General features: G+C 44.1%; 1 protein-coding gene across 2 annotated transcripts; it reads right to left on the bottom strand.

Annotated features, from left to right (window-relative positions):
* Nucleotides 1–8,547: 8,547 nt before the first annotated feature.
* txlnba (taxilin beta a) lies at nt 8,548–17,685 on the bottom strand. Of its 2 annotated transcripts, none has more exons than XM_030721633.1 (11): nt 17,550–17,685; nt 14,737–14,962; nt 14,579–14,651; nt 13,943–14,028; nt 13,673–13,843; nt 13,223–13,417; nt 12,948–13,067; nt 12,228–12,302; nt 11,360–11,452; nt 10,992–11,087; nt 8,548–9,972 (listed from the first exon to the last, which is right to left on the bottom strand). In XM_030721633.1, exons 2-11 carry the CDS (start codon nt 14,950–14,952, stop codon nt 8,797–8,799), a joined length of 2,301 nt encoding a protein of 766 aa, XP_030577493.1. In that variant the 5' UTR covers nt 14,953–14,962; nt 17,550–17,685; the 3' UTR covers nt 8,548–8,796. The 2 variants fall into 2 exon arrangements, with proteins under 2 accessions (XP_030577493.1, XP_030577492.1); XM_030721632.1 differs by lacking the exon at nt 12,228–12,302 and adding an exon at nt 12,104–12,178.
* Between the last annotated feature and the right edge of the window lie 225 nt (nt 17,686–17,910).

The following is a 17,910-nucleotide window of genomic DNA, read 5'->3' as shown; positions in this document are numbered from 1 at the left end:
TGACTTGACTCTGAGCCACTGTTTCAGAGCGAGGCCCAAAGAAACAGCTTCACACTGTACAAGTTCAACATTCAGGGAAGGCTGTGGGAAAACAGATTGATATTACTGGTACGCTTCACATCGAGGTGACTGTTTGCTGTTTGGGGCTATATGAATAAAACTGAAGTGAATCTTCAGTGCTTGAAGGAATCTGGACTTTTATTTCAGGGTCCCCTTCCTCAGTTCTAAAAGCTGACGGGCACTCTCAGGTATCAAACTTCTAAAGGTTAAAAACTCCAAGAATCCATCAAGCAGCTTAAAGAAAGTTAGTTGGTAAGTTTGTTGCCATTCAAGAGATTTTCCTGGTGCATTGTGGTTTAATTTCAGAGAAAAACATTTCTGTCATTTCTTCTTGGAAATTTGCTACAAATAAATGAATCAGGATAACAACGTTCTTGAATTTAATGAAATTCTGACCGTTCCTCTGCTGCAAACTAGAGGACCACGCTAAGCAGATCCTGAGCTGATGCTGCTGTGGCCTGCTGCAGTCCAAGATCGGGGATACAGAGTGTTTCATTTAAGACATCTTGGCTGTATCTTGTCCTGTGGGTATACCTGTACCTTATTACCAGTACGGATGAAAGAGCCTGTAGACTAAAAAGGAGAAGACTCAAGAAATTAGACCGAGCTGAAGTGTCTGACACCAGCATGGACAAACAACACACTGGGAGCGATCACGACTGAAGCTCCGACAGGCAGAAATTAAAGCTACTGTCAGCTGTTCGATCGAATCACAACCATTTCAGAAAATAAAATCTCACATTAGAAGAAAAGAAAGTGTGTTTTTAGGCTGTATGACCCTGTGTGAGTATCTGTTCTGTGTGTCTGTGTCCACAACTGTGTTGTGTGTTCATTACAGGCAGCAGCATCCAGCAGATAATGTCTCCATCAGTCCGGGCACACATCATCAGCAGTGCACTGAGCTGTGAGGCGCTCAATAAAGCCAACACCATTACACAGTGCATCAATAATGACAGGACACCCAGATACAGACACACTAACACAGAAGCAAACAAAGACATGAGTCCCAGGATCTGTGGGCGTGTAGAGACCTCCATACCTCCTGCATAGCAACAAGACAACAGGACTGCAAATAAAGATATAATAAAGGCGTTTTCACTCTCTCGGTGGTCATTTTGCATCTCTTTGCATTAGCTTTGTAAGGATCTTATTTATTGGTTACATCCATCTGTAGTAACTGAATTGAATTTACTGTGAACGGGCCTAGTTGTTTAATGCAGTAACAGCCCCTAGACCAGGGGTGGGCAACTCCAGGCCTTGAGGGCCAGTGTCCTGCAGGTTTTAGATGTGTCCCTGATCCAACACACCTGAATTACGTCCTCAGTATGTAGTCAAGTTCTCCAGAGTCCTGCTAATGACTTCTATATGTGATTCAGGTGTGTTGGATCAGGGACACATCTAAAACCTGCAGGACACCGGCCCTCAAGGCCTGGAGTTGCCCACCCCTGCCCTGAAAGCACATTGTTGTGCCTTGGCACACCCTTTGGGAATCAAAACTCAATGTTAAGATATACAAACGTGGTCAGAAGTTTAGATACAGTCATCATGGACGTGAATGTCGTAATTTGGGGCTTTTCGTGATTTCTTTGAATGTTTTTTCCACGATGGAATGATTGTACAGCAATCATCTATAATGACCAGAAGCACAAGTCTGAATTTATTGGGGATCTTCTCTGATACACACAGAGTCAAATGTATACTGTCCTCCTGATGGTACTCCAAAGCCCAGAATGAATGGGGAGGGTTGAATCAGGAAGGGTATCCGGAATAAAATGTTTGCCAAATCAAATATGTGGATCATTAAGAATGAGATTTCCATACTGGATCAGTCGGGACTCAGACTAACAATGACTGCCATGAAATTAACAACAGGTGAATTAGAGGAGCAACTCCTCCAGGATGGCACATCAATATGTGCCACTGCCAGAAGGTTTGCTGTGTCTCCCAGCACAGTCTGAGAGCATGGAGGAGCATACAGGCAGTTACTGTAGGAGAGCTGGACAGGGCTGTAGGAGGTCCTTAACCCATCAGCAGGACCGAGATCTGCTCCTTTGTGCAGGAGGAACAGGATGAGCACTGAGAGCTACACAATGACCTCCAGCAGCCACTGGTGTGAATGTCACTGACCAAGCAATCAGAAACAGACATCATGAAGGGGGGGGGGGGGGGGGGGGGGGGCTTGGCTCTTTTGGTGCTGGGTCATTGATGGTGTGAAGAGGGATATCCATGGAGGGACATAGACCTCTGCAGGTTAGGCAACGGCACCCTGACTGCCATCAGGTATCAGGATAAAATCCTTGGACCCACTGTCAGACTGCACAGTGTGGGCAATCACATGCGTAATCACACGGTCCCATCCCTGAAGCTGCAGGGATGTAAGATGTCTCATTACGTCGCAGAGAAAGGCCGACTCACACAGCCACCTTTCATCCCTGCTGAGACTTTTCCTTTACTTTCCATGAACTTTCCATTTCCTCAGGCAACTGATGGCACCTGTGTGATAAGGCACGTCACCACATTCAGAAGCTATTTCCTCCAGAAAAGACTGAAACTGCTGGTGATTTAAACCTTTGCCTCTAATAAAGATCACTGCGTGTGTTGTGGTGCTTATGGCACGTTTTGTCTTCAGGACTTTTTCTGCTGTGTGACACAGGGATGCACTGTCGGCTCACCTGTGCAGGTCTCCCTCTGCATCTTCTCCCATATCCGTCCCACCAATCCGCTCTCTTCCCTGCACATCACAGGTGAGGAGAAGAAACAGTTTAGCTTTGATGTCATTGATCAGGTCCTCTGCCTCCCACCTGTTTGATCCCAGTTTTCTGCTTTTGGTTTGGTCATTTTGGAGGTCGAGCAGCTTAAATGTCACTGTAAAAAGTGCTGATCGATGTTTTTATTCGCTGATCATTGATCAGTGTGTCATTGGCAACACTGGAAAACGGGTTAGTGCACAGGTCTTGGCCTGTGCGGCAGCTGCTGCAGTGCATTGTGGGATTTAATTATAAGTGGTGGGAGTGCTATTTACCTGAGGGCTATTAATAATAGCTATATGAAATGATCTTGCAGGCCAGATGTGGCCCATGGGCCTTGGATTTCAAACCATTAAACAGCAGCGGGTCTGCAGCGGAGAAAATTAAAACAAACTGTTTCGGTTTCAATCTGCTGGAAGTGCCACATTTTCACCGAGTCTTTTATTCAGAGCAAGTTTTAAATACAGCATAAATATAAGTCTCTGCTGGGGGGGGGGTACGCTGCACCTTACTGAAACCAGGGAATGAAGCATAAACTGTACGTTACTTTGTGACCGAATATGCGTGTACTAATTTGGATTTAGAAAATGTATAAATGTTGTTCTACTAGATTCTAATCTGCTGCTGACTCTTTTATTCTGCTGGAATTGCAGCTGCACAGAAAACACACCAAGAATTCCTGTTCAGTCAGTAAAACTCACTTCACTGACCTGCTGAGGAACTAAAGCCGTTTCCATGTCTCCTTTATTAGGCTGTGTAACAGGAACTATCAGACTGATGTGCAGCAGCACTGAGAGCGACTCAGTGATAAAATAATTTACTGAATTCAAATGTTTATTTTACTGCTCTGTGCATTAAAGCAGCAGAGGAACCATTTGATCTGTTTCATTTTACTGGTGTATTTATGATGTTTGTTATAGATGTGCAGTCATCGTTGGAACATCTCTGCAGTAGGTGGTACTCTGTGGTATAAAGTCACCCATCAAACAGCCCTTTATATTGGTCGGATGCTGCCAAAGCCCCCCTTTCATGTGAACGTGCAGGAGGAACCCTGAGCTAGCGCCAGCTTCTCCTGATTGCCAGTGTTGGGGTAAGTGAATCCAGGTACCCTGGGTATGATGAACCAGCTTCATGGAGCCCTGATCCCCAACACCAGGTCTTTACCATCAAACAGCTCAGAGGAAATGTTCACTCTGGCTTTCAGAAAGATAGAAATATCAAACAAGGACACGCTGATGTGCAGCTCTCCTGCTGTGATGACTTCCTGTGAAAGCAGGAGCTGTCAGACAGAAACACGAGTCTGACAGAGGTGGACGCACACGCTAACGTGAGCTAATCTTCCTCCATGAAGCACACTCCAAAAGGAGTTATACTGTCATCTGCAGATGGAGCCGCTTTACTGTAACACAGATGAATGCAAAGGCTGAACAGGATTTAAAGCAAAAACAGGCTCTGCCTTAAGTTTGGAGGAGAACTTCACTTCGTTGAAAGGCTCTTTATTGGCCGGCGCTTCCGTGAGACGACAGAAGGATTTGAATAAACAAAGGCAGCAGTCAGACAGAGAAGCAGATGCCCTGGAGTCTGAGTTGTGGTAAAGCTGTGAGCTCAGAGGAAAGAGTGTGAGTCTGAGAGTCACACACAGGCTCGTGATTCACTGCTGGAGTATTGTTCAGGACCTCTCCTCAGATCACAAATCCTCAGCACTGCAGACACGTCAGGAGGCAGAACGATCCTGTTGTCTTATCTAAATCAGAGCTTAAAGAAGGTGGTACAACTTTACAGACAGCTGTGAAGGGCTCATTAGGTACATTTGAATCATGAACATTTATAAAATGATTTCTTTGTTTATTCAGTAAAATGTGTTTTATAGTAAATTTTGTATTAAAGTCTTTAATGATAATATAATCCTGGAATAACACCGCAGGGATTTTTCCCACAGGAAAACACTCGTGTTTTCTTAGAAACAAAATCACCAGCCACATGTTGTCCATGCTGTGAGACGACGTCAAAAGCTTAAAAAGAATATGTTTTATAATGTTGCTCCCCTGATGATCAGGTGATGTATGGTAACATTCAGCTGTGGACGCTGCCTGCGTGCCTTCAGGAGATTTGGCCAAGAAGCAGCTGATACAAACTGGATCTCACTGCTGTTTTACTGAGTGCTGTGTTTGTGGCTAAAGGAACTAAAGGAACGTTCTGCGTCTGCCCCGGTGAAATGTCTTTGCTGGAAATGATATTTTCCATAAAAATAGAATTTAGTATTCAGATCTGCACGAAGCATGTGAACACTGCATCTATATACTATACTGGCCCAAAAGTCTGTAACACAATCTAGTACAGAGCGTGGGTCACTGCTAGCTGACCAAGATTAAGGCTACTAAGTGTCTGATCCCAGAGCATCAAGTACTTCCTCTGGCCTCCTGTAGATGCATGAAGTGTCCTCTGGCATCAATCCATTGACAGCAGGAGTTAACATCAACTTCAAGTCCACGTCTGGTTGTATGATGGGTGACGATGGAGACAAGCTTTGGTCCCAACCAAGAGACCAGAAACTGTGGTTCATATAATGGGAGATGAACCTGGCGTGCTGAGGCACTGAGGCCAAAAAACTCCATGTGTGGATCTTTGATAGAGCCGATGACTGACAGGGTGCTCTGAGAATGAGAACAGGCTGGTCTTTATGTGACGCTGTCTAAACTGCAGCATCGGTTCAGAAACAGCCTTTCCTGCTCCAGATGTGTGAGGACTTTCTATTCCAGATTAACCTGGAGGAGGTTTGGAAGCTCCTGCAATGTGTTTTGGTGCTACTGTGGAAATAAATTCATGACAAGTGAAAAAGTTGAAGACATCAGGAGAATGAATTACTGATACTGAGCTAGAAGAGCCTGCAGGAGTCAGCGTGAGTGTGACTGAGACCAGATTTAGTAATAACCCACATTAGTGCATTTTAGGCTTCAGTGATGAGGACTCTGTTCCTTGGATTGTTTTAGCCAATCAAGTGCCAACGAGTTTCCCATCCTTAAAAATATTTTTCTAAAGAAGTTGATTAAAAACCTGCCAAGCCCACTTTATCACTGCTGATAGGAGCTGATTAAGCAGACTTTATGGTGCCACTTTACCAAACTGGAGCTCACGTTCCTGAATCTTTTTGACGGATGTGTGAAACAATAGTGTGCTTACATCTTTATTTCAGCACTCGGGGGACGGCCTCTTCCTGTTTGAGCATGGGAGTGACTCAGCTGACAAATCCAGCTCCATAAAGAAAAGGTGGATTCCCATTTGGTGTGGAAAAAAAACTCTATCCAGCATCTCCAGAATGAGCTGGATCAGTGCTGGAGCTCACTGATACCCAAATGTATGTAATGTGAATGAGGACTAATCCCTGCAGCAGGTGAGTGGAGGTTAATGTTACACCCTTGTGTAGGGTCAAATATTTATGAGAAGGTGCGTTAATGAAAGAGTCCAACAGCAGAAGAAAGTAAGGCTTTGATTGATGAGGATCCAAATGAGGCCATCAGGTCGAACATTAATGTGTCCTCAGTTAATTTCACACATCTGTGTGTTTCAAACTCGTGATTCTGAAAAAGCAGCTGAGCTCAGTTTAATGACCCACACAGAGAAACTCGCCTCCTGCACTACTGTGTGCTGCTTTCTGTGTCCACCTGCAGCTTCTCACTGAGCACTTACATGGTCACGATTTGAAGCTTAAATCTTCTCCAAGGACTCAAATATTCCCTCTTCATATGAACTGCAGCTACTGCCCTTTAGTTTACCTCCATGGTGCCATTAAGGCAGAATGGATTTACTGGAAAACAAGTTACAGGAAAACTGTGTTTTTTTTCTGGGACTTTAAATTTGATGCAAACTGCACTGAAAGGTTAATGCTGATGATAACGGTCTGTGACTCAGTGCCAGCCACCAGCTCCTACTGAAGATGGGAATATTAAATAAAAAAAAAAACAGCTCACAATATGTTTTAATATTTGAAAAATATTTTCTAAATCAGTGGCTGTCTGGGGGGGGGAATAGGTTCATTACATCATAACTTATAGGATCAGGAACGGTGGGAAAGGTTCACGTTTACGTGTCAAAAATAGTTTGTTTCTCTCCCTGGTTGATAACTCATCATGATGAACTTTATTTAAGGATATAATTAATACTTAGTAGTGATGCAAATGTCTCCCACACAGATCCACTCACACTCATTAATCCAGCTCTTCTGTCAGAGGGTCGAGAGTTTTCAGAAATGCTTCTGCGTCAGATCAAATCCTCCTCCTCCTCCTCTCTAACCTCTAATTTTATAGAAGTCTTTGTACTTCATATTCTAATGTTTCTGATTTTCAATAATTCTTTTCATGCACAAATATGGATCTGAAGTAAAGCTTGGAGGTATGAATCGTTCCCTCTTATCTCATCAGCCAATTCCCAAATCCTGGAATTGATGCAGTTTCTGGGGTCTCTGATATATTTAGAGACACCTCCGAGCCCTGAATGCATTTATTGTTAGGAAATTAAGATTATTCCATGAACACGAACATTTGACCTTCATATTTATTGAAGTCAGAAGGATAAATGCTGTTTGTTCTGTGCAGAGTTTAACTCACATGTTTGGCTTCAAACATCTCAGATTAAACATCTTTATTTGGTCCATGTTTGACGATAGATATTTACTTTGTTAAATAAATCTAATGATTGTGTAATATTGATGAATTAGTATCAGAATGATTTATTATTAACTAAGTAAAATTTCACCTGCAGGTTTAGATTTCTTTCCATCTATATGAAGATCTCTGTCTCCATCTAGTGGCTGCAACATTTGATGTTTTCATGTGCACGGTGGAGATTTTTGAAGGTTCAGTACAGGAAAATATGAGTGTGATAAATCTGACTTATAAAGGTCTGTGGGTGTCCTCTCGTTCCTTCAGTTTAGTTTGCAGACTCGTGAACATGCAGCAAAGTTTTGACTCTTTTCTCAAAAATGTGTCTCTGCTTTCTGTTTGTGTTCATGTGTGTTTCATTTGAACATCACAGTGAGACCGTCCTCCCATAACCACCAACCTCATTATTACAATCAGCAGTCACAGAGTTTCAAACAGCACTCTGGGACCCACGTTTCACTTTCACTGTGAACCTGATCGTGGTGTAGTTTATATTTGTGGTGGTGGTGGGATGCCCAGGACTGTGAGTTTTCACCCGTGTCTCACTGAGGCCGTTATTTTTTCAACTTAGTTAAAATATTATTCAGGTTTTTGTTCAGATTGTCTTTAAGCAGATTTGTTGTTCATTGAATGACAGAAGGTGAAATTCTGAAACAGGGTTTTTGGTTATAAAAGCATCACTGCTTCAGTTTGGACTCAGGTGTGTTGGACCCTGCGAGGTAAAATGATTTTAACTGGTGCATTACAATATTATGCTAATGGGTTTAGGTCGGTGCTGAGGAGAGAAAATAGGACCTTTATTTGAATTTAAACCATCCTATCACCCATATCATGCATAAACCTCAACAAAGATGCATATTTCCATAAATGATGGAAATCTAAATCTTAACCCTGCAATGATTTCAGGGTTAGAAGGAAAAAGCCTTCTCACCTGTACCGTAGATTTACAGAGCCTCAGACAATAAGGCTGCAGGTGATATCAGGCAGCATATACAGAAGCTATAAGAACATGAATATCTTCACAGAAAGTGACACAAAACAAGATCAGAGAAAATCTCAGATTATGATTTTTATTATTGAAGTTGTTTTAATACACTATAGCTTTTTGTGGCTTTACTCTGCCTTACATCAGGTACTTTGAGGCCCAGCTTTCCACACATCAGGACAAACGAGATCTTTATTCTAACTAACTAAAATACAGCTGCGTCTTATTTCAGTGATGCTGAATAAAAATGATGAGAACACTTGAGCTGATATTACCCTTTAAAAGAAGGAAAGGAGCATACCATCCCCAAAGAACAGCACACACACACACACCCCTTCTGCACACTTTAGCTGGCACTCTTGCTGCTCTTCTTTTTCTTTTTCTTTGGCAGCTGCTTCTTGGAAGAGTCTGCAGCTGCTTCAGGAGTGTTTGGAGGACATGCGGCTGACTCGGAGGGTTCTGATGCTGCTTCTGGTGCATGAACTGGTGCATCTGTCTGCTTCTGGGCCTTATCATCCACTGAAACTGCTGGCTTGACCTCACCGGTCTCCTTCAGGGTCTCACCCTTCATTTCTTCTGCATCCTCAGTTTTCTCAGTCTCTGGTGTTGGCACAGATTCAGGAGGCTGTGGCTGAACCTTCTCATCTTGCAGAGGTACCAGTGGTTTGCCCTCAACACACTCCTCCAGTATCTCAGCCTTCACTGGGTGTGTTTGTGGCTCAGCCTTGGCTTTCTCAGGCTCTGATGCTGGTGTAGGTTCAATGACCTGCTGCTGATCGTTCTCATCTTTCACTGGTGGCTCTGGTGTGATCTCAAATTTGACTTGCTCTGGTTCTGGTTTCAGTACAGGTGCAACAGGCTGCTGGATCTCTGCGTCTGGCTTCACCTGCTGCACCTCTTCAGTCTCCACCTGTGTCTGAACCTTTACCACCTCTGGTGATGATATTTCTAAAGTTGCCTCCTGAGTTGCTGCAGCTTCTGCTGCGGGCATGATTTGATCTTGAACTTCGTCCACCTTCTCTAGCTGCGGGAGTTCTGAATCCGGATCCTTTGATTTTAAATCGTTCACCTGCTCAGGGACTGAATCCGGAACATCTCTGACTTGAGGTTTGGCTTTGAAATGGAAAAATGCAGAAGAAACAAGATCTTCATCAAGGTCTAACTCGTTATTCTCCTCTTCATCATTGTCAGTAGCTGTCACCAACAGGGAGGCAGCAAACTCTTGCAGTTTGGCCTGCTCCTCCTTCAGACGGGCCATGCCGTCTGTCAGGACCTGGTCCTCCTCCTCCTCCATCTCTTTCAGCTCATCAGGAGTTATCAGGGCAGACGTCTCAGCACCCTCAGGATTGTCACTGAGGTTGGAGGTGCCAAAGACCTTTGCTGAAAGGTCGGCATTAGAGTGGCGAACCTCCTTGATTTTGTCATAAAGCACTTTCCTTTCATCCTGCAGGGCATGACAAAGCTTCTCCAGCTTCTGAATCTTCAGAACGAACAGATCGTACTCTTTGCCTTTCTCTGCTCTCTGAAGAGGAGGAAAAGGAGACCACGTGAGCCTGGCATTATAAAAACATGTTACAGTGGGTCTTTTATCAATTCTTAAAATTGCTTTGCGGTCATTAGCTAAATTAGCTCACTCATCCAATTTCCTGATACAGAAACTGACCCCAGACCCCATTTGGACCCCAAAATGAGGAAAATTATAAATGGGTCAGCTCGTCTGCCATAATCAATCACTTTGATCGCAGTTGTATTTTTTTAAATCAGTTAATATGTTGAACTCAAGAAAAACAGTTCTCTAAGTCTTTAAATTAATAGACAGGATAGTTTCATGAATTTGGCTTTGGCGCCTATGCTGTGGGTCTAAATCCCAGAGCCGAGGAATCAATGGTGTCCACCCATTGGCCAGTAAAGGGTAACATCATCTAAGGCAGTGGTTCCCAAAGTGTGGGCTGAGAAGGTACTGCAGGGGGGCCGCAGCAATAACAGAAATTCAGTCTGAACAGTTACATATTTATATAAAAGTGGATTAAAGCTGGTAACAGGAGGTGGTTAGTCTGTGACATTACTCATCACTCTGACCTAAATTTACTGCTCTGATACTGAAGCTTGTGTCTCAGTGGGTCACATAATGGCATCAGCACTTTACATATGACTGGGCAGTATTAGCAATTTATTGCCAGCAGCCTGTGTTGTTGGTGTTTGTTGAATGAAATTTTCAAGGTAATCCATCACTTCCTCTGGTATTTTGATGAGAGTGAAAACAGGCTGCTAGCCAGGAAAATTTCACAGGCCGGCGCTAAAGGATCACCGGGAGGGAGGATTTTCTGGTTTTTAAGTGGGCCGCAGCACTCTTGACTTTGGGAACCACTGATCTACGGGAATACTGTGCAATCAGCAGTTTTTTGGGCCCCTGCTGGGACCAACCCCAATCTTTCTTTTATACATTAGGCGCCATCACCACAGGGTTCAGAAGGATTAACAAGGCCTGTAAGAAAAAAAGTCATGAATAAATTGACCCGCTGCAGCATCCTGCACATTTACCTCTTCAATCATATCAGTCAGAGCTTTGTTGCAGTTCTCAAACCTCGTCTTCCACAGACTGGACTCTTTCTCCACTTTCTTCATCTTGTCTGACATCTAAAAAAGACAAAAGGCCAAAGCTGCAAATGCTGTTTGTCTCACAGCCATCCTGGAAAATGTGCAGCAACATGACAGCTGCATATTACAGTTAGCAGACCACTAATTTTAAGAAAAGTGGCCAAGAGAAGACAGAGAAGGTAGAGTTTTTAAACAAATCACTATAGAATAATTCTGCATATAAACCTCTGCTGCTGCCCTCCTTCACACACACACACACACACACACACACACACACACACACACACACACACACACTGAGCAAAACTCACGTTTTCCATCTCCTTTTTGAAGCGCACGTAGATTTCGTTGCTTTTGGCCAATGTTTCCTGGAACTCATCAAACTTCTGACCGTACAGGGTCAGCTGTGGATGGACGAGCACACAAATAATCAGAGGAATTAAAAGACTGACATGTGCATACTATTCCAAAAGTTTATGGACAAACATGCTCAGTGATCAGAAATATGACCAGAAACTAAACTCAAACTTTATTTGCTGCTGCTGCAAGAAAAGCTCCAGAAAAACCTTCAAATAGTCATATTTATTCTCATTTATTGATATTTTGGAGTCCCAGATTAATTCCCTGTGTGCAACTAAGCTGCCGTATTGTCATGGTTATGTAATCGAACTGTATTTGCACTTTATTGAACCATTTTAATGAGATTTACACATTTTACCATTTCTAAATTGTTGCAAAATGTGTTTTGGTGCAAAATGCAAAAAAACTGCAACCAGCTCAGCCCCCCCCCCCCCCCCCCCCCCCCCCCCCCCCCCCCCCCCCCCCCCCTTTTTTTTTAAAATGACTTTTTTGATCATTTCAAAAAGTACAAAAACACCTTAACTGAGGTCCACATACTGAGGACAGCAGGTTTGTGGAGAAGCTTCTAGCTGTTACACAATTTATGAGTAAACTGTTTCTAATAATTCGGTCTGAGACCGCAGTAATCGGCCCCGCCTCTGCTTCTGCTCCCTGTCCTCGTGGTCAGGGTGGTAACTCAGTCCGTGAATATTCACCTGTGCCTGCATGACAGTCCCCTGCTCTCTGAGTGTCTGAGCCTGCAGTTTCCATTCAGCAGCCTGAACCAGTAACTGGTTTGAAGAGGACAGAGAGAGACAGACGTTACAGACGTTTCTTTACCTTCTTCTTCATGGCCAGCTCCTGCTCCTTCATAGCGAAGCATTTCTTTGTTTTGTCAATAGCCTCCCTAAGCAACTAAGGTGACAGAGACAATGTACAGTTAATCTGTGTGGCCTTCAAACACATATCCAGAAACTAATATTGATTATGAAACAGTCAGCAGCCGTTCTCACTCCCTGGGTGTCAGAGCCGCTGCTTCTTTTACTCAAAGTGTCCTGGGTTATGGCATCAGTGAGACGGGTCGCTCACACCCGACTTACAGTGTAGCTTTTAACTGGGAAGCCTGGAGACCTTTGACCTCCTAACTTTCTGAGTCTCTAACATGGGATCATTAAATCAAAGCTCACCAAGGTCAGTGCTTAAAAACGCCCGTGCAAAAAGACATCTGACAAAACGGGAATAACTGACACACAGGGATGAGAATGTGTCGCGATACAACTGCAACACATTAAATATGGCTATTAAATATTAAATATGGCTGCTTCAGAATCACTGGTTGATGTCACTTTAGAATCAGGCAAATACAAGAAATGCAATAAAGAACAAACTGCACTGACAACATTAAATCACCAAAGTTGGTTTACATGCAGATGAACTAAAATAGGCCTTCTAACTAGAGCTCAGGGTGCAGTTTAGATGCATGCTGGGAAACATAGTATCCTCCCTTTGTCACTGGTTATGATGGAGGAGACTCCACAGTCTCAGCTCACAGGTACTCACATATTCCTTCTCTCTCTTGTGTTTCTCCTCGGCTTCGGCCAGCAGCGCATTGGCCTGTTGCAGTTTGGCTTCGATCAGTTTCTGCTGCAGGTCGCGATGCTTGTTGATCTTCTCCAAACTCTGCGAGGAGGAGGAAGAGCATCTTTAACAGGAACGACATTTACCTTCATATCATTTTTCTCAGTCTATCAATGAAGAAGAACTAACATGCATTACTTGCTTGATTTAAAGAAAAGTTAATTTTAATGGCCTGCTGTTGACCTGTGACCTCTCACCTCCTCTCTCCGTTCACACTGGGTCATGAGGTTCTCCAACTTGTCGGTCAGGTTGATGTTTTCACGGCAGAGCTTCTCATTTCGGGCGCTGTGCAACTCGATCTGGCTCTGGATCTCACTCAGCATGCTCTGGAAGTGGGTGGTGATCTCCGTCCTCTTCTCCTCATCCTCCTTGCATCGCTGAAGAGTCTCCTCCTGGAGGGGCAGGAGTGGGAGTGGGGAACGGAGGGGATGGTGAAAGAAAGGGAGTTCAGACAGGCTTCGACTTTGCTTCTTCCTGTCAAAGTGAATTACTCCTCATCACTAATAAGCACCAGCACCTACTTTACATGTAAGGAATACTGCAAAAAGATGACATCTTAAAAATTTGCTTTTTGCAAGTTCATGTTTGCCTCAGTGGATTCAAAATGAATCAACAAGTTCTCCTGCTGCGTCAACAATCACACGCACCCTCAGAACGTTGTAGAACGACTGCTGTTCTCTGCACAGAGTCTCCAGTTTGCCGCGAGCTGCGACGCTGCTGCGATGCTCGGCCTGCAGCTGCTGCCGCTCCTCCAGCACAGCGGACAACTTCTGCTGCAAAGCATCCAACTTCAGAGCATCGCAGCGCCGCAAGGCCACCTGTAAACGTGCAGAGAGAGGAGCTAGCTCTCAGGTTTTTATGAAGTATGTTTCTGTGTTCCAGCAGAAATCCTCTGTAAGACGTGAAGACTTCCTTACCAGCTCAGCATACTTCCTGACCAGAGCTCCCAGTTTCTCCTCCGGAGAGGAGAGTTCATCCAGGGACTGCATGATGAGAGACACCTCTGTGGAGAGGAAGACCTGTTTTTAGTAATAGCTTTTTAATCATTTCATCATATAATGTGACAAAGAATTAATCTTTTTAATATACTTGGTATCAAACACAGGACATTTCAGCTCGTCTGTTTCTGGCTCACATTGAAGGTTCAAACAAATACAGAATCAAACGATTCTGTATCCTGTCAGTGCGACAGAAAGATTAAAAGTGCAAAATAAGAAAGAAGATAAAAGCTCGAGTAACTCGCATATAAACTAAGTTAACTGATATTACTGTAAATAATAAATACATGCACTGTATATCCTCAGAGCAGGATATTATTACTGCAGTTTCTTTTATGGTATGTGGATTAACTGTTGGGATTATTATTGGTGACACTTCTGAGTACGATCACAAAGATTCAAAAGCACCAAACTAATCTGAAACCGCTTCAACCAAACTTTCAGGAACGGAGCGTTTATTAGGCTCACATCCAGATACGTTACTGCTATGATCGGGTTTGTGTGGAGTTGGCTCATGGCTGCAGGATTTACTGGGAACTGGGGTCAGTGCCTCACCTGTCTCCATGGAACCTGTGATGTCATCTTTTGCCTCATCGTTCACCTTTTCCGCCTCAGCCTGCATCACGCTCTGCCACATCCAAAACAGTACAAGCATGTTTTACAGATCAGCAGCAGGCAGACATCAGGATGCAGGTCATGGAAACTTTCGTCACCTGTTTATCGAGGAGGCCGGTCGTGGTGCCGTAGGTGTGGATGATGTCATCCAGCCGCTGGGTGAACTCCTCCATGGGGTCGAGATTGTTAGGGGAGGAGGCGGCAGCACACGGTGCACCTGCCGTCTCGCCTCCAGAGGTCTCGGGGTCCAGGGTGGATGCCTCGTCAGGTTGGGGGGGCACCAACACCTCAGCTGCTTCCACTGATGTCTCCATTGTCAGCGTTCTGGTTCAGACAGACACGACATATTTACTGTTGGCAAATACGGAGATTCACAGACAACCTTACAGGATACAGAAGAACTGTGAGTCGGAAATGCTTCAAGCTGCAGCAGGTTAGAAGGAAAGATTTCATCTGTTCAGAGAACTTTAACTGTGGTGTAGCAGTGGTTCCTGAAAGCTGGCCATTTGTATTTTAATGTGATCTGATCTCACAGAGGGATTCAGTTATGCACTCTGATTATTACACATTTTAAAGAAAAGTGTTTGAGGTCAGTTAGCTTTAAAAAAAACTTGCTGAGAACCAGTGAGTATGTATGGACTGCACTGATGGAAAACAGCCCACATCAGCTACACAACATGATCCATTGTTCAGCATACGTTAATCCAACGTGAACTATCTGACAGACAGCTGGGAATGTAAATTTAGCTCACTGAAAGTCTCCGTACGGATGTGACGGATCGCAGCAGCCTCTCAGCCGAGTTCCTGACGTGAAACTCGTGTGGCTCCTCCCAAACGCCTCTCTGACAGAGTCTGCGGTTCCTGCCAGCGTGAACTATATCATGTTTAACGTGACCTCTGACAGCTGGAACGATGGACACAGCCACTGAGGTCACCCACTAGTTTTGACGCCTTGAACCGAGAGTTTCCGCTGTCACCATCTTGGCTCTGACTGCAGTTTTCAAAGGATCCTCAGTGTGAAACATAATGACCAAGATTCATAATTTGTTACTCAGTATGACCCAAAATGATGACTGAGCCCAGAAACTCATCAGGAAAGTTGTTTGCACACCGACTTCTACAGGACCGCAAGTCTTTTTGCAACCACGGGTATCAGCATCTGGTTTTTAGGTACTTCTGTACCGACTTCTTTGTCCTGACCTGGAAGCTACGTCCATGTTATATACTGTCCATGGTCTCCACTGAGCTTCTGTGAGTCCTGAAACATTTAGTGTAAGCTCTAAGTTAGAAGCTGCCCAAAGAAACAAGCTTAACCTCTTCTTCAGACCCGCTGAAGAATCAGGAGTGCTGTTGGAGGGTTCTGTTTTATTACATGACTTCAGTTTTCTGTCATCCATTCACTGTTTCTTACCATCCAGTATGTTCGCTACTCTGAATGTATAAAATGCACAAGTTTGTGTGTGACCCAGTGGGTTTGTTGGTGTCTGTGGACTAAATAAAGCTGCCACATAAACCTTTGTTCAACAAACAACTTTTATTTTCTCATCAGGCTTCATCGAGCACATCGCCTCCTCCTCTGTGTGTGTTTATTCTCACAGCTCTGCCACTGTTATTGTATCTGTCGAGTTAAAATTAGCCATCAGAGCGAGATAGCCAAGTCTGACACACACACACACACACACACACACACACACACACACACACACACACACACACACACACACACACACACACACACACACACAGCCACACCTGTTGTAGTCTTCTCTATTCTGAGAGCATCCAAATATGGTCAGAGACACACTCACAGTTTTCACACAGTTAAACGTTAATACCTGCACATTAATATAAATTAGTTTTAGTTTATCTGATTTATGTTTCCACTATTATGTCCCCTCCCACTCCCCCCACTGCAAAAACACATTAGGCTCCTCCCTCTACATTACGAGCCCAATCACAGCCCCTCCCCCTGAATTACAGCCTGTTGACTCAAGTGCTCATGGTGGTGTTTGTCTTTGAGTCTGTGCTCGGGCTGTTAAAAGCCTGGATGATCCAAACACGAACACGACCTTTGCTTTCAGTAACACGGCGACTCTGATTCAGCAGCTTCTGACTGTCAGCTGAAGTTTAAAATGTCAGCGTTAGATCTGAGTTTGTGTCACAGACATCTTTATTTTTTACACCTGAGCTCTCTTTATGGCTTCAAAATAAAATCATCCATTTCTAAAACCAGCAACAAGAAGGAGAAATGATTTTCTGAAAGGAAACGACTGTCAGGATGAACACAAACACAAAGCAGAGATACATTTTTGAGGTTGTTACTTTTGGAACACCTGATAACTGCAGGAAGAAAACCAAAAACAGCTGAAAAATAGGCCCAAAGTTTGCTGCATGTTTACGACCAGCGAAGCGAACAGTCTAACTAAACCGAAGTCAGCGGATCCACAAGAAGCAGGCTGTGGTGTGAACACCCACAAACTTTACAGATCACATATATCACACTCACACTGCACTGACCCATCAACATGATCCTTAAAGAAGGAAACACTGCTTTGATTACATGCAGGTATTTTTTGTCTAGTGTTCCAGTCATGCTATCTGAAAGTGTTGAAGGGCTGAATATAGACACACCAGCGGTGACACAGCCCTTTATCGTGTCATGGCAGCCATTACAGAAGCTCTTCGTGTCTTTTTCCATGGTGTACATTAAAGTTAGTCTACAAAAAGAAAACATCAGCAGAAGCATTTTATCATAAAGAACTACCAACAGACCCCATTAAAGCCTGAAACTGGGGAGAAGGAGTTTCACCCAAATTAGTCCACTCGTGGAAGTGGGTCTGAACACAGAGATAACCACAGCAAACACAAGGGAAACATTTCTGAGGAAGAGAGGCAAGAAAAGGAGTCTTACCGGGATCAGCCGAGTGAAGGAGGTGAAGAGACAGCAACAGGCAGAGGAAGAACAGGAGGAGGAGGGTCCTGTTCACGGGACAGCTGACCCCCAAAATAACACGCGAGGCTCAGCTCAGGGACGTGGAGCTGGGTGCACCACAGCCTGGGGGAGGGATTCCTGAGGGTCCTCAATGAAGTTAAAAGACATTGATCACTGATATTAGCCGGCAACCTGAAACATCCTGGCTCTGTTAAGGTTTAAAGGCACACACACACACACACACACACACACACACACACACACACACACACACACACACACACCGTTATGATATGAAACATAACTGATTTCATTCACTAACATTTGTGTAGAGATGATC

The sequence above is a fragment of the Archocentrus centrarchus genome, chromosome 24 (assembly GCF_007364275.1).
Source record: "Archocentrus centrarchus isolate MPI-CPG fArcCen1 chromosome 24, fArcCen1, whole genome shotgun sequence".
NCBI lineage: Eukaryota > Metazoa > Chordata > Actinopteri > Cichliformes > Cichlidae > Archocentrus > Archocentrus centrarchus.
The sequence above is the reverse complement of the archived record's forward strand: the minus strand, read 5'-3'. Positions and strand labels throughout refer to the sequence as shown.